The following is a 23,677-nucleotide window of genomic DNA, read 5'->3' as shown; positions in this document are numbered from 1 at the left end:
ATTCAGTCACTAAAAAATAAAACACTAATTTAATATTCTTCTACAAAAACTCAACAATATCTTTCAAATACTATTACTTATTTTTTATTGTTTATCATTCCTCTCTTACCTAGAAAAGAGAAAAAGTCCCATTACGAGGACACATTATACTCTAACCCACAGCCCCCTCCTTTTCTTCTAACCTAGAAACAGGGGGGGAGGGGGGGAATCTTAGCATTGTACATCGCAAAACCTATTTTACCACATTCCCATTCGAAAAACAAACGCCACTATCACAACAGTCTCATCTCACACAAAAACAACACCAAACTTAGTTAAAGATATTGAAGAAAAGCAAACAAAATCACCATACGCACATTTCTCACTCACAATCACAATAATAGCCCCCACCTTTTAGAAGCTAGGTCACACACTCAAATACATACGCACACACTCTTTAGTCATTATAAAATAATAAACGGTTTTATTCTATCAATTCGTTGTCTACAAATCTTATGGCATTTAAACCGCAGTTTTATACGGTAATTTCAATAAACGGGTTAACTTATTTCGGAGGGGAAGTTACTTTAGCACCAAAATCAGACACTGTATCATCACCAGCATCTATCAAAGAAAATACAAAAGTCCCTCGTACCATTTTGTCCAGCGACGGCTTCTCATACAATCGATCCATAGTTTGTTTTTTCATTTTTCATCGACGTTCTTTTATTTCCGCATGGCTGTGACTCCAAGCACAAGTTCCGACTATGAACCGGAAGCACATTCAGGACAAACCATTCTGTATCCGGGTCGAAATCGCCCTCCATTTTTGTAGTTTTTTACTTTTCACTTTCGGTTTATATTCTACGCAAGTAGTATTAATATTTATCAATACAGTGACGTCTCACTTTTAGTATAATAGTTCAATAGGTTAACACATATGGCCACACAACAGACACACATAAGAATCACGTGACCTCTCGTTTATACACAGCGGTTATCCAATCCCGCTGAGCTAAACTGTCCTCCATATATTGCAAAACTTTTGCAAGGCGCTCATTTTCAAAATAGCTCGTCACGCGCTATCGAATTAAACCGTAGAACAAAAGGAATTCATACGGTAATCCTGACCTCAAAACTACAAAAGTAGGAGCGCCAAAAAATAAAAATAAATCACGTAATCTCTCGATTGCAAATACAGTGACACAAAATCCAATTATCGCTGTAATCAACCTGGACCCCTCAATACTGTTCAATTTCAAACAGGCGCTTTTTCAAAAAACATATTACGTGTAAATGGACGTTCTCAATAAGAGTCATGAGCAAATATCGATTAGTCCCCAATCGGCCAAACTGCTAAAAAAGCAGAGCGCTTACCATAATCTTCGCGATCCTTAGTGGAAGAAAGACTTCTCACGTCATCCGGCAACCCTTTTATTCAATACATATTATGGTCTAAGGATTCTTCGTAGCGAGACGAAAACAAAACAAAACAACAACAAAAATCACTACTTCATCCTGCATAAAAAAGCTTTCTCTAGGTGTGCACTTACGTCACTTTTTAAAATGCAGCACCCCACGACGTGTCCAGTTCAATATCGTAGGAATTATCCCAACTCTATAACGACATCAAACTACAACTTGTTCACACAGACCTCATGTAAAAATTTAGACAATTTGGAAGACGAAAAACCAGTTGCAGCGGTCCCAAACAGACAGAACCTCCCTACGTGGATAAAAGTCTCCACTTACCGTACTTTATTTATTTAGGCCTAGAAGTTCCGCCCGTCCGGAAACGCCGCAGCTCGCAAACCGTCAAAATACCACCATCCGTTAGAATTCAGCGTCGGAGGTCACCATTCGTTATAATTCAGCGTCGGGGATCACCATTTGTTAGAGTAGACAATATTTGTATTCTACTCTTTGCGTGTTCAATTAACTGAATGGTGAGATTCTGGTGAAGAAGTCCCTTTGCAAAGGTATCATTATAACAGAAGCTTCTGATCACACAAATGAAGTCACCCAAGCAGTGTTCTGTTCAAAAGTGTGTCCCTCCTTCTCCTGCACATCATTATTTATTGAAAAGTGGGTGAATACGAAAAGTCTCCTCCCATTCACAAAAAGGCAGAAGTTCCCAGGAATACAAACCAGATTAGACCCAAACAATAATAAATCAGCCTGTCTCACTTCGACCGGCTGAGACCGGTACTAGGCTATACTCCCTTCTAGATAACATGGAAAAGAAACTTGTTGCCCTTTTCTTCTCAGGCGAAAGAGACAGATAAGAATACAATAGACAATACTATTCATTGAGCTACACAGCTATAACTAAATCCAAAACGGCTAAAATATAAATTGAAACTGAAAAACAATGTTAATAATTCAACAATAGCCAAGACTTTTGAAGCCGCGAGGCCGCCATATTACTCCTCCCCAAAAACTTTTAGTATCGACATACAAACTTATACATACCGTCCACTAGTTTTTTTTTAACTTGTTAAAAAATAGTTATGTTCATATTTTGTCCAGAATTCATTTGATAATTTCATTATTTTTATGTAGTCTACAATTAAAGGGGCAGTAACATGAAAATAAACTTTTTGTAGCTTTTAGCCATGTTAAACTGCTAATTCCTCACCAAAACAATCACCAAAGTGGTGTTTTCCTCCATTCGCCCCTCTATGCAGACTAAACACACGCCTAATTTCTCTGAGGTCTTAAAGGAGACATTTTATTTCAAATGTTTATTGAAGAATTGAACAGCCATCCAATTTCCACAGTTAAAGAAGACACGGTCGTACTGCAAGGGCTGGCTGGGTTTTGCGCGGCCACTCAGAGTGATCGAACGCAGCGCTCCAGAGTTTTGTGAGCGGTGCGCATAGCAGCCGACTCGGAAGAGAGGGGCTGAATTCTTCCCCAACCCAAGAAACATCTAAATTCCAACAAATCCAAAAAAAAAAAAAAAATCAGGGAGACCTCAAGAGACCGAAGGAGAGACTGAGGGAAGGAAGGAAGGACAGACGAAGCCGAGTGAGATCCACAGACACCAACCTCCATCGATTCAATGACCTGAGGAGGAAGCAGATTGTGTCTGAGTTTCGGTAGATGCTGGTGTGGTGGATCTGGCATGCATGAAAATCTCCACCAAAGAGGGGAGCCGTCGACCCCCGCCAGGACAGAGCAAGCGCAACACCTCAGGGCCCCCCAGGCCGCGGCAGCGCCAAAGGACGACCCCCGGGCCCCGCCAGGGCCACCGGCCGGAGAGCAAACCCAGGAGCAGGAGCGCCCCCCACCCCAATACGGCCCGCGCCCCCGACCCAACGCAGCAGGACGGGGCACTGCAGGCCCGCCAGGCACCCCACCGGCCCCCAACCCCGCACCCCCCAAAACCCCCACCGCCCCCCATCCACCCCCGCCATCAACCCCAACCCAGCCCCAGCCGCCCCCAAGTCCCCAATCCCCCAGACACCCCCCCACCCCCAGCAACCCCCACCCCGCAACCCACACCACCCCCTTCCCAACAAAGCAGCCCCCCCCGACCCCACCCCGACAGGGGACCGCAGCACTGCTCTATACCGCGGTCCCCAACCGATGGCACCCCCACAAGACCCCCCCCGCCCCCCAGTTGTGTGGTGCATTAAAATTGGAGGGGAGTTGTAGGGTGAAGACGGTGTTTCCACCCTACCCCACCCCCCAAAGTGTGTTATGTGCCCTATATGTCTATAAAAGTGTATTGTGCAAACCTAGTGTAGTGAGTTAAGAGGAGCGACCAGCGGGGCCCTCCCCAACCGGGCGGGGGCAGGGGGCACACCCGCCCACCAAGCCCCCACCCACCCCACCGGGACCCCGGCGGGCATATGGGACCAGCCCGGCGGGGCGATAGGGCTCGCCCCCCGGATACTGGGTCCAGCCCGAGGTGCCAGGACGCCCACCGGAGCGGGGCGGGCACGACATCAAACCCCAGCCACCCCCGCCGGCCCCTGGAGCACCGAGACCCGGGCCATGGATGGAGCCCCCGGCCCAGGGGAGGGGAAGGAAGGCGTACCGGAGGGGGAAGGGAGGGGGGAAGGAGACGACAAGAAGGGCAGGGGGCAGCGGCAGGGCCGCAGAGAGAGGGGGAGAGGAGGAGGAAGGGCGACGAGGGAGAAGGGACAGGGAGGCGGAGGACGGGCGGGGAGAGGCGAGGAGGGAGAGGCAGCAAGGGGGAGGAAGGGGGAGGGGAGAGGGAACCACCGGGCACCCCGGCGGCCCACAGGCCCCGAACCGCGTCGCCGGGCCCAGAGCGATGGACCGCGCCGGAACGGCGCCGCCCCAGACACCAGGGAAAGCCCCGCAACGCAGCACCCCCCAAGAGACCCAGGGAACGGCCAAGACGCAGCCGCCACCCAGCAGCCAACAGAGGGGCAGACCCGCCCACACCCAGCCAGAGGGGACAGCACCCACAGAATTAACCCACTGGCATGCCGTGAATCCGAATATCAACCCCTGGTGCCCATCGGAGGCGAATCCGCTCGATCCCGCTGGCAGCAGCCGGGTTCCTGACTATAAAAACACAACCATCAGTTACAAATTGCCAAATACAGAAACATCAATGCAAGTTATCACGCTGCTGTGGCTCTCGCTAACAGGCAGAATTAAGTAACCAGGTTTAGATTAAAAAATTCTATATACGTAGACCATGTTTCTTTAAATTTTGACATTTGGTTTTTATTTTAGGCAGATATTTTTTCCATTAAAATGTGATTTATGAGGAGGTTAGACCATTGGTCGATATTCAGAGTTTGTTTATTTTTCCAGTTAACAAGAATTGGTTTTTTTGCGATAGTAAGGGCTACAAGTATAGATTGAAATTGTTTATGTGGTAAGTCAGTTGTTGTTAAGTCACCTAGCAAACACAAGTTTGGAGAGAACGGTATCCTACAGTCCAAGACAGCGGAAAGTTTTTCTTTAGACTTTAGTCCAGAAACACATAACCGGAGTACATAACCATAAAGCATGAAAATAAGTGTCTGTAGTGTTTTGTAAACACTGGAGACAAATGTCGGAGTCTGAGAGTCCCATTTTCTTCATCATATATTGAGTAATGTATGTTCTGTGAATAATTTTATATTGGATAAGTTGTAAATTTGTGTGTTTTGTCATTTTAAAAACGTTTTCACAAACTTGAATCCAAAAGTCAGATTCCGGCGCTATAGACAAGTCTGTTTCCCATTTCGAGATGGGTAAAGACGTTTTATCAGTATATGAAAGTAACTTATATATTTTTGAGAGTTTTTTTGTTGTTGTCGGAGAAAGCTTGGTAATATCTTTAGCTAAAACAGGCGGTTGGAGCGTACCCCGAAGTGTTGGAATTTGTTTCTTTATCATACTTTTAACTTAGCAGATAATGTAAAACATTTCCGTTTTTTATTTTGTATTTTTGGAGCAAGGATGTATATGATATAAACATATTATCTGGGAAAAGATGGCGGTGATGTGTAATTCCTTTCTGCTCCCACACATTCAAATAAAACGATTGGTTGTTAATTTGAAAGTCGGGGTTATGCCATAGGGGAGAAAGCCCGCAGGGCTCCACTTCGGCTTTTGTCATTTCTAGTGCCTTCCACCAGGCAGTCAGGGTGGCGGAAATCATTGGATTTTTAAAGCAGTTATGTCGCTTAATCGATGTTGTAATAAAGTTATCACGCTGCTGTGGCTCTCGCTAACAGGCAGAATTAAGTAACCAGGTTTAGATTAAAAAATTCTATATACGTAGACCATGTTTCTTTAAATTTTGACATTTGGTTTTTATTTTAGGCAGATATTTTTTCCATTAAAATGTGATTTATGAGGAGGTTAGACCATTGGTCGATATTCAGAGTTTGTTTATTTTTCCAGTTAACAAGAATTGGTTTTTTTGCGATAGTAAGGGCTACAAGTATAGATTGAAATTGTTTATGTGGTAAGTCAGTTGTTGTTAAGTCACCTAGCAAACACAAGTTTGGAGAGAACGGTATCCTACAGTCCAAGACAGCGGAAAGTTTTTCTTTAGACTTTAGTCCAGAAACACATAACCGGAGTACATAACCATAAAGCATGAAAATAAGTGTCTGTAGTGTTTTGTAAACACTGGAGACAAATGTCGGAGTCTGAGAGTCCCATTTTCTTCATCATATATTGAGTAATGTATGTTCTGTGAATAATTTTATATTGGATAAGTTGTAAATTTGTGTGTTTTGTCATTTTAAAAACGTTTTCACAAACTTGAATCCAAAAGTCAGATTCCGGCGCTATAGACAAGTCTGTTTCCCATTTCGAGATGGGTAAAGACGTTTTATCAGTATATGAAAGTAACTTATATATTTTTGAGAGTTTTTTTGTTGTTGTCGGAGAAAGCTTGGTAATATCTTTAGCTAAAACAGGCGGTTGGAGCGTACCCCGAAGTGTTGGAATTTGTTTCTTTATCATACTTTTAACTTAGCAGATAATGTAAAACATTTCCGTTTTTTATTTTGTATTTTTGGAGCAAGGATGTATATGATATAAACATATTATCTGGGAAAAGATGGCGGTGATGTGTAATTCCTTTCTGCTCCCACACATTCAAATAAAACGATTGGTTGTTAATTTGAAAGTCGGGGTTATGCCATAGGGGAGAAAGCCCGCAGGGCTCCACTTCGGCTTTTGTCATTTCTAGTGCCTTCCACCAGGCAGTCAGGGTGGCGGAAATCATTGGATTTTTAAAGCAGTTATGTCGCTTAATCGATGTTGTAATAAAGAGTAAATCTAGGAGTCTGAGGTTATTACAATCCTTCTGTTCTAGTTCCAGCCAACAGTTAGTATCTCTATTGGGTTGTGCCCATAAAATAATATATTGTAGCTGGTTGGCTATATAATAGTGCATAAAATTTGGTGCCTGTGAATGTGTTAATTAGATTCCTTTGTATTTTACAACCAGTTGAGCAGGAGGGGGGTTTAGTGACATCTCTTCTTGCTCTGAAAACAACGTAAATCTTTATCTTGTGAGTGAGGGAGAGCATTTTGGCGATGTGTATTGATGTATCATGTGACTGTCTGAGAAGGAGAGGAACGGCTGAGGATTGGCAGAAGAAGACGGGGAGGGGTTTGAAGAGTCACGGAAGGATACTAGTGACTGGAACAGGGGGAAGGCTGACACACCTGAGGGAGAAATGGCGGCGTTTGCCAGCATCTCGTGTGTCCATAAGCTTATGTAAAATAAATCCTGATTTCACCGATCTCATTGTCTGAGTTTGATAATCAACATTATGAACACGGGAAAACAAAAAACGATTTTCCAACAGATGGTGACCCACGACGTTCGTTGTTCGGCGATGCCCGCTGTTTGATGCCGTTCGCCGTAAGCCGAAGGCCGTTACCGGTTGCTGCGTTCTGGGCGGACAGGACCTTCTAGGCGCCTAACTAATTAATTACGGTAAGTGGAGACGTTTATCCACGTAGGGAAGTCCTGTCTGTCGAGAACGCTGCGACGGTTTTCGTCTGATAAATTTAACTGAATTGTACATGAGGTCTGAGTGAATGGGTGTATTACTATTGTTTAAATTATGAGTTTGGTTCGTTCCGTTGTGTTTGGATTTTACTACGACATTGAACTATATACGTACGTGGTGACGAGGGTCGTTGTTTACGGAAGTACCGTCACGTTGGTTTATGCGCAGCTGCAATACAGCAGTAATAAGAGAAAAGGGCAGGTTGACGTGGGGGCTTTATTAAGTCTCTGCCAAGAAATCGGTAGATCATGATATGTATTTATTTTATGAATTTTAAGAGGGCAGGTTGACGTGGGGGCTTTATTATGGCCCCCACCAAGAAATCGATAGATCTAGATATAAGTGTTTTACGTTGTATTTTGTTAAGTTTGTCCGTGAAGAGTCTGAAGGTGATATCACATCATGTCACAGTGACAACAAACACCGGGAATGTTCTCAGTGTGGCAAAATTATTTCGTATAAAAGCCGTTTAAAGCACATGAGAATACACACCGGTGAAAAACCTTTTGCCTGTTTAGATTGAGCCAAAGATTCTCTCAGAAGGGAAACTTGTTAATACACAAAATAACACACAATACTGAGAAACCTTTTGCCTGCTCAGTTTGTGGACAAAGATTCTATCAGGAAACAAGCTTAAAAATGCACTGTGAAGAAACGTTTGACTTTTGATGGAAGGTGGGGAAGTGTAAATGTAATTTGAATGAAATACAAATGATCAAACAGTTAGTCTTTGTTGTTTGTTGTTCATACTTTTATCTACAGCAAGCTTGATTATTGTAACAGCCTTCTGACTGGACTCTAAAAAGAACATCAGACAGTTGCAGCTCATTCAGAATGCTGCAGCTCGGGTTCTGACCAAAACAAAGAAATCAGAACATACCACTCCAGACCTTACGGCGTTACACTGGCTCCCAGTCAGCTGTAGAATAGATTTCCTAATTGTGCTACTGGTCTTTAAACCACTGAAGGGTTTGGGTCCTGAATACGGTGAAGAAATGCTGATTGAATATAAACCCCGTAGGGCTCTGAGATCTGCAGACTTGGGTCAATTAGTAGAGCCCAGAGGTTGAAGTAAACATGGTGAAGCTGCAGTTACCTGTTATGCTGCACACAAATGGAATAACCTGCAAAACAGAAGTTAATTCGTCTCTCGAGTGTAAATGCTTTTAAATCCAGGGTAAAAACTTTTTTTCCCATACCTTTGTTTAAGGTCTTCTAAACATTTTTAAATCATGTTTTCCATTTTATTTTAGAAATAGTTATTTTAGAAACCTACTCTTACTCTTTTAATGTTTTTTTGTTTAAAGTTTTCTGTTAATGTTTTCAAACGTCAATGTACTTTTAGTAATTTTTGCAAGCTACTTTTTTCTGCTGCTTTGCTTCTGAATGTCATTAACTGTTGTTTGTTTATGCTTGTAAATGTGCCTTTGCAGATGTGAAGCACATTGAGTTGCCTTATGTATTAAATGTGCTATAAATAAAGCAACTTCAACCTTGTTGTTTTTCAAGTGTTAAATAATTATTCCTTTTTGTAAGCTGTGGTTTAACTGTTGTGCATTGAACTGTAGAGACGTTTAAGGATGACGTCCGGGAAAGAATGGAACGCTGGGTATAATAAAGCATTCACGTCAAATCTACAGTCGGACTCAACGCAAGTATAACACGACATGGTGTCATAAATCCTGTAGTTTGTGTGAAGGGAGAAGCTCACAAGGAAACATCCTTTTGTTACCTGTGATGAAAAGAAATGAAGGGAAACAATTTAGTCAGTAGTAGTCACAGAGAAGACGCTAGCAACATGTGCTGTCAGGGTAGCCACTTCCTGCTCATCCACTGACAAAAGAGACACAGCAAATTACGATTGAAAACTGATATTAAAAATAGAAAAACGACTCTTATTTGATTTTCGTTTTAACCCTTGTGCGATCTTAACATTCTATTTACTCCTTGTCCTATGGGTCAAAAATGACCCGCCCTACCAAAGTCCAAAAATAAAGCAACATTGTTGAATTTTAAATCCAAATTATATTTTGCATGATGAAACAATCTGTTATTATCAATTCAACTCTATTTAATTAAAACAAATAAAAACATTTGTAATTCATTTTTATCATGTCTTTTTTGTTACACAATACAAAAAGATGATCACCAGTGACCATTATTGCACTTTATTTATTTGACCATAAACCGTCTTAAAAGTTTATTTTACACAGTATTATTGCTATTATATAAATATGAAGTAATTATTTTTGAATTATATTGAAATGGGAAAACAGTCAACAATCTGAAACTATTGTCAACACTTTATACTTCTTTTTTTTAGGAAGTGAATTATAAAACTACTTCTTTAATATCACAAACAAAACAACACAATGTGTAAGTACGCTTTCCAGATGTACTATATTCACGTGTAGGTAGGTATGCGGGTTTGCAATTTTGTTTCTGTAATTGTATGAAAGGGAAAATTATTTAAATATAACATTTATAATGGTTTGTTCTGTCGAATGGTATGACCCATCATTACTCTTTTTCCACCATGTATAGCTTAACAGCAGTGCTGAACTAACAAGAGGACAAAATAAATGTTCTTGAGTTGGCACTGTCCTTGGACCTGCCAGGTGTCACAAGATAAAGGGTATTTTCTCTTTTTACATTTGAAAAGCAAAACCAAAATTGAATCCCAACCCCACCCCAAAAAAAGAACGGAAAACTGCTTCATCATGTATGTTATAAATATTGAGTATTAGTTGTGAGAACGCTGTAAACCAAAAATGAACTTTTTTTTATTTCTCCAACCATCTCAGGTCATAAACACGAACAAATCGCCAAGTAAAGCAGCTGAGGAAAGGGCTCAAGGAGACCATGGTGTGACCGCTACTCTCAGAGAGGCCTGATATTATTCCCCTGTTCTTACCCAGAGAATCAAAGACTGCCCCCACTTGTGAGGTTAAGTGTGACTTGCTCCTTTTCAATTATTTTATGTCCAGCTGTTAACTGTACACCCAAACTGCCTAAAGAAAGTCACATTCCAGGAGTTTTACACAGTTTTATTTTTAACTTATTTTTGATTGTTTCCAACACAACAATTCAAAAACAAAATCAACAAACGATCAGTTGTTCTTATATAATAATAACTTTTCCCAGTGAACTTCATATGCTACTAGTCGCAACCTCATGATATATGTAAGTCTCTCCATCATGTGAATTTCCTCTAAAATTTCCTTCCAGTCCTTGAGTGTAGTTGGATCTTCTTTAGACCACTTTCTGGTAATAGCTTTTTTTGAAGCTACAAGCAAAACCTAGTAGTGGTCCTTATGAGGAAAACTCCTCCCATTAATGTGTCCCATGTAGATCAACAAACCTGCTTGTGGCAATTTGTAACCCAAAATTTTCGCTATTTCTTCCCCGATATTTACACAATGATTTTAAATGTATATCAGTTATACATACTTAACACAGGCAAATCTAATAATCAAAATAAAAATGTATTGATAATGTGCTGTGTCATGCAGTCTATTCTAGAGAACATTGTGTGGCCTACTCTGGAAGATGATGAGGAAGAATGCTCTGTTGAGGACCAGTGCAGACTAATTGGGTACCTTCGGTCTTTTATTGAAAATGGTAAGCATTTTACAATGGATGGTTTGGTACTTAATACACTAACATGGGACGTTGTCCAAAACTCCACTTGCAAAAAAATTATTTCTGGCAGCATCCCATGAAGAGAACAATGCCCTTCTAAAATTCTGGACTGGATGGTAAGTCTTGCCCAGACAATTGACTGTAGAAGTGGTGAATAGCCAAGGTCTTCCAAAGTCTTCCACCTGTTTTGAGGTCCTACGTCTTCCTGCACATTACCAGAACTACGAGTCATTCTGTGTGGACATGCAAGCCTGCCTCAAATCCTCTGACTTTACCTTCTGGGCCTGGATTCCCCAACACTGATTGAGAGTTCCAGTTCAGACAAATGACAAAAAAAATCAACAATAGCTAACTAAACAAAGTTTTAATTGCAGTTTTGATATATCTGACAGATTGTCATTGTGTGTGTGTACATATATATATTTATGTGTGTGTATATATATTTATATACTGTGTAAGTATATATATATATATATACTGTGTATATATATTTATATACTGTGTAAGTATATATATATATATATATATATATATATATTAAGTATATATATATATATATATATATATATATATATATGTAAATAAATATATATAAATAATAAATGATCTATTTGATCAGCTAGTCAGCAGAGCTGCAGAAATACCGCTGAAGTCCGCCATCGTTCCTTCTGCTGCCGCCTGCCGACTAACAACGATCAAGACCCGTGTCTAGGAAAACTAATCGATCATAGAGGATCAAACAGGAGGCCCAACCCACTGACTTTGGTTTACAACACCAAGCCATTTGGCTGTAAAACGCCAATATGTAATAGAAAGGCCATTGTGGAAAAGGACAGTATGAAATAAAAACTGACTGCAAAAAAACGGTTTCTTATCTTATAAAACCTTGGAAAATAAATTAAATGTCATTTTTATTAAAAAGTATGACGTTGTTAAAATAATCATTATGAAATATTTAATCAAAATAAAATATTAGTTACATATTAAAGAATAGCATGAACAGTTTTCATAATAATACTAACACATTTTACAATTTAATGGCCACATTACATAATTGCCTGTTATTTGTCTAATTTATATTTATTTAAAAAGGACATTTTTATTCATTGAATTTTGACACTTTCAGGCTTCCATAACAGGCCCACTTGGCGCATTTTTGGCGGAAAGAGAAGTGCAGACAGACGGCGCTACAAGCCGAGATCCTGAACGTGAAGAAACCACCAGGGAATGAAAGGCTGAAATGGCGACCACGGTACAATTGACTCCTCCGGAGCCATTTTACTTTTCATGTCCGACAGGCTGGCCAAAGTGGATCAGAAGATTTGAACGGTTCCGTATTGCAACAGCGTTGGACACTAAAACTGATTAATATCAGGTAAACTCACTCTTGTATGCCATGGGAGATGCTGCTGCTGATGTTTTGGCTGTTTTGCCTTTAACTGATGAAAGTCAAAAGCAATATGAAGCAGTCAAAGCAGCGTTTGAACACCATTATGTGGGAAAACATAACGTCATTTTCAAACGAGCACAGTTCAACTTCACACGCCAACAAGACGACGAGAGTGCTGAAACGTTTATCAGAACTGTACACAATAGGGGTGCACCGATCACAATTTTCTGGCCGATCCCCGATCCTTTAAAAAATCTGATCTGTCGATCCTGATTTTTGCCGATACAGATTTTTTTTTCATTACAAGCAACATATACCTTCAGTGTTCCAATCTTGTTTTATTGGAAAACATTGAACAATATCGGTGAAATAATACAAATTGGTTGTTTTAACTGCACATGAAGTAGTTCAATCAAATAAAAATGAAAATCCTATTAGTCATCTCAGCAGAACAGGACAGTGGCTGACTTTTTCAGACCTCTGAGGAGATTGGTGGAAAAGATCCGTTTATTTTTCAGGGATCGGCCGATCATCGATCTTCCAAAATTAAGGAAATCGGGGCAGATAAATCGGCAGGCCAATCGATCGGTGCACTCCCAGTACACAAGCTTGCAGAAAATTGTGGATTTGGTGTGCTTAAAAATGAACTTATAGGGGACAAAATTGTAGTTGGAATAAAGGTCACATGACTGTCAGAACAGCTACAAATGGACTCTGAATTAACACTTGCTAAAGCTATACAGAAAGTGAGACTGAAGATGCAACAAACAATTCTACACAGCAGCTCTGCAGAAGACAATAAACTGAATGTGGACACTCTGAAAGTAAACATTAAGAAAGGGAAAAAAACAGCAATCATCAAAGAAGGAAGAAAAGTCCGGAAAGCAGAATGAAAAGGAGTGTGACCGGTCAGAAGAACAAGCACTCATGGAAAGATTGTCCAGCCCGAGAGGAACAATGCAGAAAATGTCAGAATAAAGGTAATTTTGCTGTAGTTTGTCGCAGTAGTAATGCACTAAAATTAAGAGAGATCACAGAAAATTAAAATTATACTGATAGTGAGGAATGTGTGTTCTTAGGAGAAATTGATACAGTGTGATCAGAACCCAGGGTTGAAAAGGTCAAGTTAAATGGGGAAAAATATTCAGTTTAAATTTGGCACAGGCGCAGAGGTTACCTCTATGCCAGAGACTGTACAAATTTGAGAGGGACGGTAAACTACACCCACCCAAGAAGAAACTTCTTGGGCCAGCTTAATACCCACTGCACATTTGGCAGCAAAAGGGCGTAGCACATCAGAGGATGTCTACCTAGTTTCAGGCTTAGTCCAGCCACTATTGAGTAGACCAGTTTGTGAGGCATTGGGGTTAGTTTACAGAGTGGACATAGTCAGAGACACTGAGACAGATTTCAGAGCAGCATACCCAAGCATGTTTCAAGGATTAGGCAAGTTGAAGGAGACTCATCGCATCGAGCTGGAGCAGGGGGCTATACCTGTAGCACTTTCAGCCCCACGACGTGTTCCTCTTCCCCTCAAAGAAGCAGTCAAGGAATGAATTGATGAGGATGGAAGAAATAAGAGTTATTTCAAAGGTCTCTGAGCCAACAGAATGGTGTTCAGGCATTGTTGTGGTTCCCAGATCAGCGAACAAGCCACCCAGAATATGCGTGGATCTCACACTCCTGAACACAGCAGTGAAAAGAGAACAACATATTCTTTCTGCAGTGGACCAGTCACTCGCAAAGATGAAAGATGCCAAAGTATTCACAAAATTAGATGCTCGTTCCGGATTTTGGCAAATTCGACTTGCTCCAGAGTCACGGCCCCTCACAACTTTCATCACGCCTTTTAGGAGGTACCAGTTTAACTGCCTTCCCTTTGGCATAGCATCAGTGCCCGAGCATTTTCAAAGGAGAATGTCGCAGATGCTGGAAGATTTTGAGGCCTCACTTTTAATGAGAAGTGCGAGTTTGTTAAAAACGAGGTCATGTTTGTGGAACACAAAATTTCGGACAAAGGCATCGAGGTTGACCCAAACAAAGTGAAGGCAATCCAGCAGCTGCCACAGCCCAAATGTGTGGAAAATGTGCGTCGTCTCATGGGCATGGTTAACTACCCCGCCAAGTTCATGCCACAGCTGGCTACCATAACCACAGAAACAAGTGGATATGGGCTGAGCCACAGAAAACAGCATTCCAGAAACTGAAGGAAATACTAAGTTCTCCTGAAATACTCGCTCATTACTCAAACACAACAGAAACAAGAGTTGCTGCAGAAGCATTGCCCTATGGTATAGGTGCTGTACTGACACAAAAGCAGTCAGATGACATGTGGCGTCCCGTGATTTACATCTCAAAAGGACTAACAGACACTGAGAGGCGCTAAGCGCAGATAGAAAAAGGCACTTGCGGGAACATGGGTATGTGAAAGACTGTCATCCTACCTCATGGGACTACAGTTCACACAGATAACAGATCACAAACCCCTGGTCCCTCTTCTGAGCACAAGAGGATTGGATGACCTGCCTCCGCGCATCTCAGGATTCAGCCTTGGGCTGCTACGCTTTTCTTTCCAAATCATTCATGTTACACAAAAAACCCTCGTCGCAGCTGACGCGCTGTCACGCGCTCCAGTGGGAGGTCCGCCTTCTGCAGGAGATCTACGGTTAGAGAAAGACGTAGAGGTTTTCGTGGACTCTGTTGTTTCCTGTCTCCCCGGCTACGGACAAAAGGTAGGAAGAGATAAGGTCAGCAGAGGAAAAAGATGGACTGTGCAGGAATGTAAAGGACTGTTGTCTTGCAGGTTAGCCGGAGAAAAGCAATCTAGATCCAGATATCAAAGCATACTGGCTATACAGGATGGACTTAAAATGTGTGCCACAACCTTCTCATGAAAGGAGAAAGACTTGTGATCCCACCATCTCTGAGAGCAGACATTTTGCAACGTCTACATGAAGGGCATCAAAGGATTTCCAAATGCAGAGCCAGAGCCAAGGAATCGGTATGGTGGCCCGGCATCTCTACACAGATGGATAAGGTGGTAGGCGGATATGAAGAATGTCAAAAGTACAGAATACAGAACCGTGAACCACTGTTGCCTACGCCACTTCCGGACCGTCCTTGGCAGAAGGTTGGGATGGATCTGTTTGAGTAGTCAAAGAAACAGTACATTTTAGTTGTTGACTATTTCTCAAGGTACATAGAAGTAGCACAACTCAACCACACAATAGTAAAGATCACTATCAGAGCTGTCAAGGAGACCTTTGCTCGACATGGAACTCCAGAGACTATAGTATCAGATAATGGACAGTTTTCATCAGAACAGTTTAAACTGTTTGCAAAAGAGTACCAGTTCACACGTCACAGTTCACACATGTCACAAGGACTTCCGAGTTATGACTTAAGTCAAGTGATTATACAACATGTGCAGCACACAGCTTTTGTCCTGCAGTACTCCTTCAAGGGGCAGAACTGGCACCTTTATCCTTTGACTAAACCAACTGCAGCCTAAACAGCTTCCAAGATGGCTGCAGAGGTTGAGCTCCTTCCATATGACACATTGTATGAGGACACAATAATGTTATGGAAGATGACCATGGGCCAGCGTGCAGTCATCCTTCTGTTCCAATAACTTTGCTGAGGTTGTCCACGCCTCCTGGTGTGATGAACAGGAAAAAGGTGGATGAAATCCTGGCAATGGGCAGCTGAACAATTTGGTGGCCCTGGGGTCATTATTATTATTATTATTTTTATTTTATTTTATTTTTTATTTTCTAAGAGCTCAGTATTGTTCATTCGGTAATTTTACCGATTTGACATGTCATCATCATTGCTCTTTTAAAAAAATATATATATATTTTGTATGTGGGTGAGTATGTGTATGTGTGTGCGTTCACCAAAAACCTATTAAAAAATCCCATACCGTTCACCTAAACCGAACACCGCCGTCAGGAGACCCGAGGAAGGACCAAAGAAAAGAAAGAAAAGTGAAATCCAGCACCGACCAGACACCACCCACCGGTCCACCTACCAGAGTTCTTCACCAACCCCAGAAACATCTAAATTCCAACAAATCAGGGAGACCTCAAGAGACCAAAGGAAGGAAGGACAAACGAAGCAGAGTGAGATCCACAGACACTAGCCTCCACTGATTCAATGACCTGAGGAAGAAGCAGATTGTGTCTGAGTTTCGATAGATGCTGGTGTGGTGGATCTGGCGAACTCTACCCCTAAACCTTGAATGTGACCCCACCCAGTGTATATACAAGTAAGTGTATGTGGTGCGCGGCGGAGACACGGACAGGGGACCGCAGCACTGCTCTATACTGCGGTCCCCAACCGATGGCACCCCCCCCCCACCCCCACAGTTGGGTCGTGCATTAAAATTGGAAGGGAGTTGTAGAGCGAAGACGGTGTTTCCACCCTAACCCCACCCCCCCAAAGTGTGTTATGTGCCCTATATGTCTATATAAGTGTATTGTGCAAACCTAATGCAGTGAGTTAAGAGGAGCGACCAAATGTCGGAGTCTGAGAGTCCCATTTTCTTCATCATATATTGAGTAATGTATGTTCTATGAATAATTTTATATTGGATAAGTTGTAAATTTGTGTGTTTTGTCATTTTAAAAACGTTTTCACAAACTTGAATCCAAAAGTCAGATTCTGGAGCTATAGACAAGTCTGTTTCCCATTTCGAGATGGGTAAAGACGTTTTATCAGTATATGAAAGTAACATATATTTTTGAGAGTTTTTTTGTTGTTGTCGGAGAAAGCTTGGTAATATCTTTAGCTAAAACAGGCGGTTGGAGCGTACCCTGAAGTGTTGGAATTTGTTTCTTTATCATACTTTTAACTTGCAGATAATGTAAAAAAAAATCAGTTTTTTTGTTTGTATTTTTGGAGCAAGGATGTATATGATATAAACATATTATCTGAGAAGAGATGGTGGAGATGTGCAATTCCTTTCTGCTCCCACACACCTAAATACAACTATTGGTTGTTAAGTTGAAAGTCGGGGTTATGCCATAGGGGAGAAAGCCCACAGGGCTCCACTTGGGCTTTTGTAATTTCTAGTGCCTTCCACCAGGCATTCAGGGTGGCGGAAATCATTGGATTTTTAAAACAATTATGTCGCTTAATCGATGTTGTAATAAAGAGTAAATCTAGAAGTCTGAGGTTATTACAATCCTTCTGTTCTTGTTCCAGCCAACAGTTAGTATCTCTGTTGGGTTGTGCCCATAAAATGATATATTGTAGCTGGTTAGCTATATAGTAGTGCATAAAATTTGGTTTCTCTAGACCTCCTTTGGATTTATTTTTCTGAAGAGTAGATAGACTAATCTTTGCTCTTTTTTTTTATTCCAGTCAAATTTTGTAACGGCTGAGTCCAACAACTGGAACCAGTTAGGCGTAGGTTTAAATGGAATCATTGAGAAAAAATAGTTTATTTTGGGTAAAACTTTCATTTTAATAGTGGCTATTCGTCCTATTAGAGAAATAGGAAGATTATTCCAGCGCTCCAAGTCACTATAAATGCTATCCAGAAGTGGAGTAAAGTTTAAATGAATTAAATCAGTTAATTTAGGTGAGATTTTTATGCCTAAGTATTTTAAATTACCTATAGGAAATGAGTAGTGTGGGTCCTGGCTTGCAGGGTTCCATGAATTTTCTGTAATAGATAAAAGTGTTGATTTTGTCCAGTTAATAGAATAATCTGATAACTGTGAGAATTTAGTTATTAAGTTAAATACTTCCCCTAACGAAATAGCAGGCTTTTCTAAATAAAGTAAAATATCAATGGCATATAGATTAATTTTATGTTCTGTTACCCCAGGGTGAATTCCTTGAATCCTTCTTTCCTGGCGTATGGCTAATGCAAGCGGTTCAATAAATATTGCAAATAATAAAGGCGACAGTGGGCATCCCTGTCTTGTGCCTCTCTGTAGAGTAAAACTCTGAGATATAATCCCATTAGTAGTAACTGTAGCTTCAGGAGAATCATATAATACTGACACCCAGTGAATAAATGACTTCCCAAAGCCAAATTTATTTAAAACAGCAAAGAGGAAGGACCAGTTAACTTTGTCTAAAGCTTTTTCTGCATCCAATGATATAATAACTGCCTTTTTATCATGCCGCTGTGACATGCTAATAAGGTTAAAGAGCCTCCTAATATTATTAGTAGAGTGACGATCTTTAATAAAGCCTGTTTGGTCGCTATGAATGATTGTCGGGATAACTGTTTCTAGTCTAGATGTGAAAGCCTTAGTGATAATTTTAATATCAGTGTTATTTAGTGAAATCGGACGGTAACTTGATGGAAGGGTGGGGTATTTTTCTGGCTTTAATAAAAGTTTAATAGCACGCACATACACATACTCACCCACATACAAAAAAAAAAAAAAGAGCAATGATGATGACATTACCGAATGAACAATACTGAGCTCTTTTAGAAAAAATTAAATTAAATTAAAAAAAATAAAATAAAAGTTTAATTGCTGCTGTATTCATGTGTGGGCGTATGTGACCATTAGTTTTAATTTCTGTTACTACTCTTAAGAATAGTGGAGCAAGCATTAACCAGAAGTGCTTAAAAAATATAGCCGGATAACCATCCAGGCCAGGTGCTTTGCCATTTGGCATACTATCTAGAGCACTGTACAACTCGTTTATAGTAAGTGGCGCATCTAACATATCTTTATATTCAGTAGTTAACTGAGGTATATTTAAACTACTGAGGAATGCCTCAATATGCTCTGGGTTAGGCTTATTAGTTTCTGAGTATAGGTTGTGACAATAGTTATAAAAATGTTGATTAATTTCTTCTAGTGATTGTGTACATTCACCATATGTCCCTTTAATAGCCGTTATAAGCAATGTTTCCCGATTGTGTTGAAGTTGGTTTGCAAGAAATTTACCTGATTTGTTATTATATTCAAAGTTGTTGTATCTCAATTGTTGTATTATAAACTCTGTCTTTTTAGTTAGCATATCGTCTAACTGTATTTTTGTATTTTGTAAGTCAGTCCATATTTGGTTATTTGGGTTTATTGCGTACCCATCGGTCAGTTGTTTAATTTTATCTTCCAAGTCTTTTTCAAATTTTTGATCCTGTTTCTTTTTATAAGATGAATATGATATAATTTTACCTCTAATTACTGCTTTCCCAGCTTCCCAGAGAAGAGATGGAGATAGGTCTGGAGAGTGATTTATTTCCAAAAAGTCTGCCCACTCTTTTCTTATAATTTTGTCAAATTCTGCGTCGTTTAGCAGTGAGATGTTAAAACGCCATGTCGGTGGTGGTTTAAAGGTATAATCAACTTGTAGGGAAAGGGAGACTGGTGCATGGTCGCTAATAATAATAGGATGTATTTTTGTAACAGTTTTATCAGCAATAGAGTTATTTGTAAGAAAAAAATTAATTCTTGAAAAAGACCGGTGCACAGCGGAAAATAAGGTAAATTCCTTCTTATTTGGGTTTTTAAGTCTCCAGCTGTCGACGAGGCCAAAGTCATCCATATATTCCCCTATTACTTTAGTAGATTGTAATCGCCTTATAGATGTTGTTTTATTAGAACGATCTATTAATGGATTTAAGACTGTGTTAAAGTCTCCTCCAATAATAATAGTAGAGTTCGCTGCTAATTCAAACAGCTTAGAGAAAAATTCATGGAAAAGGCCGGATCATCATTATTAGGGGCATATAAATTACCAAATGTATATATTTTATTAAATATAGTCACCTGAATAATAACGTATCGGCCCTCTGGGTCTGTTACTGTATTATTTAGAGTAAAGAGTAAATTCTTATGTATGAGTATACAGAATCCTCTTTGTCTACTGTTATAAGGGGCAGAGTACGCTTGGCTAAAATTCTTATCAATAAGTAATTTTTCTTCTGATTTTTGTAGGTGGGTTTCTTGTAGGAGGCAAATATCTGCTTTTAATTTTAAGAAATGGTCTAAAGTTTTTATTCTTTTTGCCTGTGAGCGAGCGCCACAAACATTCCAGGAAACCAGAACTAATTTATGCATACAAACAATATAAACTCAGTCCTGTGTATATATCTGTATAGGCCATTTGTCAATACTGGCATGTTGTAGGATAGAATCAAAGGGGTTAGGTGATTTATGTAATTTGTGTAAAATATGAGGTAACGTGTAAGTAAATATAACAGTGAAAAAACGGGTAGGGAGGTGAAAGTGAAGGAAATTAGCGGGGGATTAAACATAACAATACACCAGTAACTGGTAACCTAAGCGAGATTTTTTTGTTTAAATATACTTTAGATATAGTTGTGTATTAATATTATATTTATAATATAGCCGAAACGTCCGTAGACCTGACTATTTTTAATACATCCTGTTGGGGTTTTCTCTTGTGGGCATATGCTACTGGAACAGACTCCTATTTCCCAATTATAATCTGTGAAAACAAAACCATGACTCTATTAGAGAACCCTTAGGTGAGTCAGTACACCAAACAAGCGAGGGTGGTAGTATAACGCATATCACAAAGTGATTTTGATTGGGAAATTCAGTCCATTACAGGAGTTTCAAGGCAAAATAATAATTGGTTACTTATAGTAGAACAAACTGCTAATCTGACCCATGAGGACTATGTAGTGTGTATGGGCCCTAGACTATTATTAAAGATAATACCAGCTACTATTCCACAAAACTGTGTTATTGATGTTATGAATAATACTAAGCCTAGTAATGCATGTATGAGTTGGAATAGCGTGTTTCCTGTGACTAAAGTTGATAAGCACAAACCTATGTTTTCCACAAAAGTAGCTCTTGGGAATTTTACTTGTATAAACATTACCGGCAGAGCAGAGCAGTTAGGAAATCTCTCAGCACCACTGTGTCAGGAAATAATAGTGGTAGAAATTGACTTTATTCTACAACCGAGAGGGGACATCTGGTGGTGGTGCGGAGATGCAAGACTTTTTGATAAATTGCCAAAGAATATAACAGGTCTTTGTGCCCTAGTGACTCTACGTCCTATGTCTGTACAAGAGTTGACAGCTAGTTTATCCACTGTTATGCCAGAACATTGGCAACGGCAGAAAAGAGCAGTAGACTGGCAGGGCCAAAATGATCCAACATACATTGATGCCATTGGTGTTTCCCGTGGTGTTCCAATTGAGTATAAATTAGTAGATCAGGTAGCTGCAGGATTTGAGTCCTTGATCTGTTGGTGGTGTACAACCAACAAGAACGTAGACAGAATCAACTACATCCATACATTACAATGTGCAAAAATTGGGCAATTGGACGCAGAACGGGTTTGAAGCTGTGCATGAACAGCTATAAGCTACATCCCTTATGGCATTCCGAAACAGGATAGCTGTTGACTGAATGTATTGTATGTAATCGGAGAGCAATGCTGCACAATTGTTCCCAACAATACAGCCGCGGATGGAAGTTTGACCAAGGCCATAGAGGGACTCCGAACCCTTAATGGCAAAATGAAGGAACACTCTGGTGTTGACACCTCCGCATGGGACAGTATGCAAGTATAGCAGTGAGCCTTTTAGAATACATATTAGAGCTAGCAAAATAGCATTAATAACATCAGAGAATTGTTGGACTGAGCAAGCGATATTGTAGTTTTGCTGAAAAGCATCATAGTTAAGTAAATCCCCTCGGTTGGTCGGGGGGCGGCTTTGTTGGGGGGTGGTGGTGGGGGTTGCGGGGTGGGGGGTGCTGGGGGTGGGGGGTGTCTGGGGGATTGGGGACCTGGGGGCGGCTGGGGCTGGGTGGGGGGCGGGGGGGTTGTGGGGGTGCGGGAGTTGGGGGCCGGTGGGGTGCCTGGCGGCCTGCAGTGCCTCGTCCTGCTGCGTTGGGTCGGGGGCTCGGGCCGTGTTGGGGTGGGGGGCGCTCCTGCTCCTGGGTTTGCTCTCCGGCCGGTGGCCCTGGCGGGGCCCGGGGGTCGTCCTTTTGCGCTGCCGCGGCCTGGGGGGCCCTGAGGTGTTGCGCTTGCTCTGTCCTGGCAGGGGTCGACGGCTCCCCTCTTTGATGGAGATTTTCATGCATGCCAGATCCACCACACCAGCATCTATCGAAACTCAGACACAATCTGCATCCTCCTCAGGTCATTGAATCGGTGGAGACTGGTATCTGTGGATCTCACTCGGCTTCGTCTGTCCTTCCTTCCTTTCCTCAGTCTCTCCTTTGGTCTCTTGAGGTCTCCCTGATTTTTTATTTTTTATTGGATTTGTTGGAATTTAGATGTTTCTTGGGTTGGGGAAGAATTCTGGTGGGTGGCCCGGTGGGTGGTGTCTGGTCGGTGCTGGATTTCACCTTCCTTGGTTTTCTTTGGTCCCCTCGGGTCTCCTGACGGCGGTGTTCGGTTTAGGTGAACGGTATGGGATTTTTTCTAATAGGTTTTTGGTGAGCTAACAAATACACGCACGCACGCACACACGCACGCACGCACATACACATACTCACCCACATACAAAAAAAATAATAATATATATATATATATATATATATACATATATATATATATATATATATATATATATACATATACATACATATATATGTATATATATATATATATATATATATATACATATACATATATATATGCAGGCTCAATGTGTGCGGTACCAGAGCAAACAATGAATGGAATATTGCTGTTGATGTTAAAATCAAATGGATAACTGTTTGAACACAATTTTCAGCATCTACATCATTCTCGCGTCTTTACTATTTAATAGGGTTGGGCTATATTCAAATTTTGACACAGTTTTACTGTCTCCTCATTTCAATGGGGCAAACTGCAATAATGTCACTAATTTTAGACTTATGTTGTAGCTTGCACCGACCACCAACAATCTGTTTATTAGTTAATGGTCACAGATCTGTTCAATGTTTGAAAGTGAAAATCGGGACACCACATATAAGCTTGCATACTATTTTAACCCTGGGTCAGAACAATATGTCAAACTAGGGACATCAGCTGAATGGAAATCATACATTTACTCACTTTGGAAGTTAGTGTCATGCTAATAACTGCCTTATGCAGTTCCTACTGTGTGTTGCAGCTGGGATGTCTGGATGTGGCAGTACTACTGGTGCCCAATACCAACAGCTGCAGAATCCACACAAAAAACTAGATGTCCTCTGCCTCATCCGCGAGGACG

General features: G+C 40.8%; 2 protein-coding genes across 2 annotated transcripts in view; both read left to right on the top strand.

Annotated features, from left to right (window-relative positions):
* Positions 1–23,677, top strand: part of LOC147155517 (uncharacterized) — a 132,126-nt gene that overhangs the window by 84,215 nt on the left and 24,234 nt on the right. The window lies entirely within an intron of this gene.
* On the top strand, positions 14,936–21,814 carry LOC147155519 (uncharacterized). Its single transcript, XM_086066623.1, has 4 exons — positions 14,936–14,939; positions 15,154–15,251; positions 15,453–15,520; positions 21,037–21,814. The coding sequence occupies exons 1-4, from the start codon at positions 14,936–14,938 to the stop codon at positions 21,812–21,814; spliced, it is 948 nt and encodes a 315-aa protein (XP_085922749.1).

Source organism: Leptonotus elevatus, chromosome 21, assembly GCF_054856555.1.
Source record: "Leptonotus elevatus isolate MCC_2025b chromosome 21, RoL_Lele_1.0, whole genome shotgun sequence".
NCBI lineage: Eukaryota > Metazoa > Chordata > Actinopteri > Syngnathiformes > Syngnathidae > Leptonotus > Leptonotus elevatus.
Note: the sequence above shows the minus strand (reverse complement) of the source record. Positions and strands in the feature narration are given on the sequence as shown.

Bases quoted from the DNA above. Each gene is read 5' to 3' on its own strand.
- LOC147155519 (XM_086066623.1), top strand. The intron at 15,252-15,452 runs GTAGGAAGAGAT...CTCTGAGAGCAG, and splicing joins TCCCCGGCTACGGACAAAAG to ACATTTTGCAACGTCTACAT. The intron at 15,521-21,036 runs GTATGGTGGCCC...CATATCACAAAG, and splicing joins GAGCCAGAGCCAAGGAATCG to TGATTTTGATTGGGAAATTC.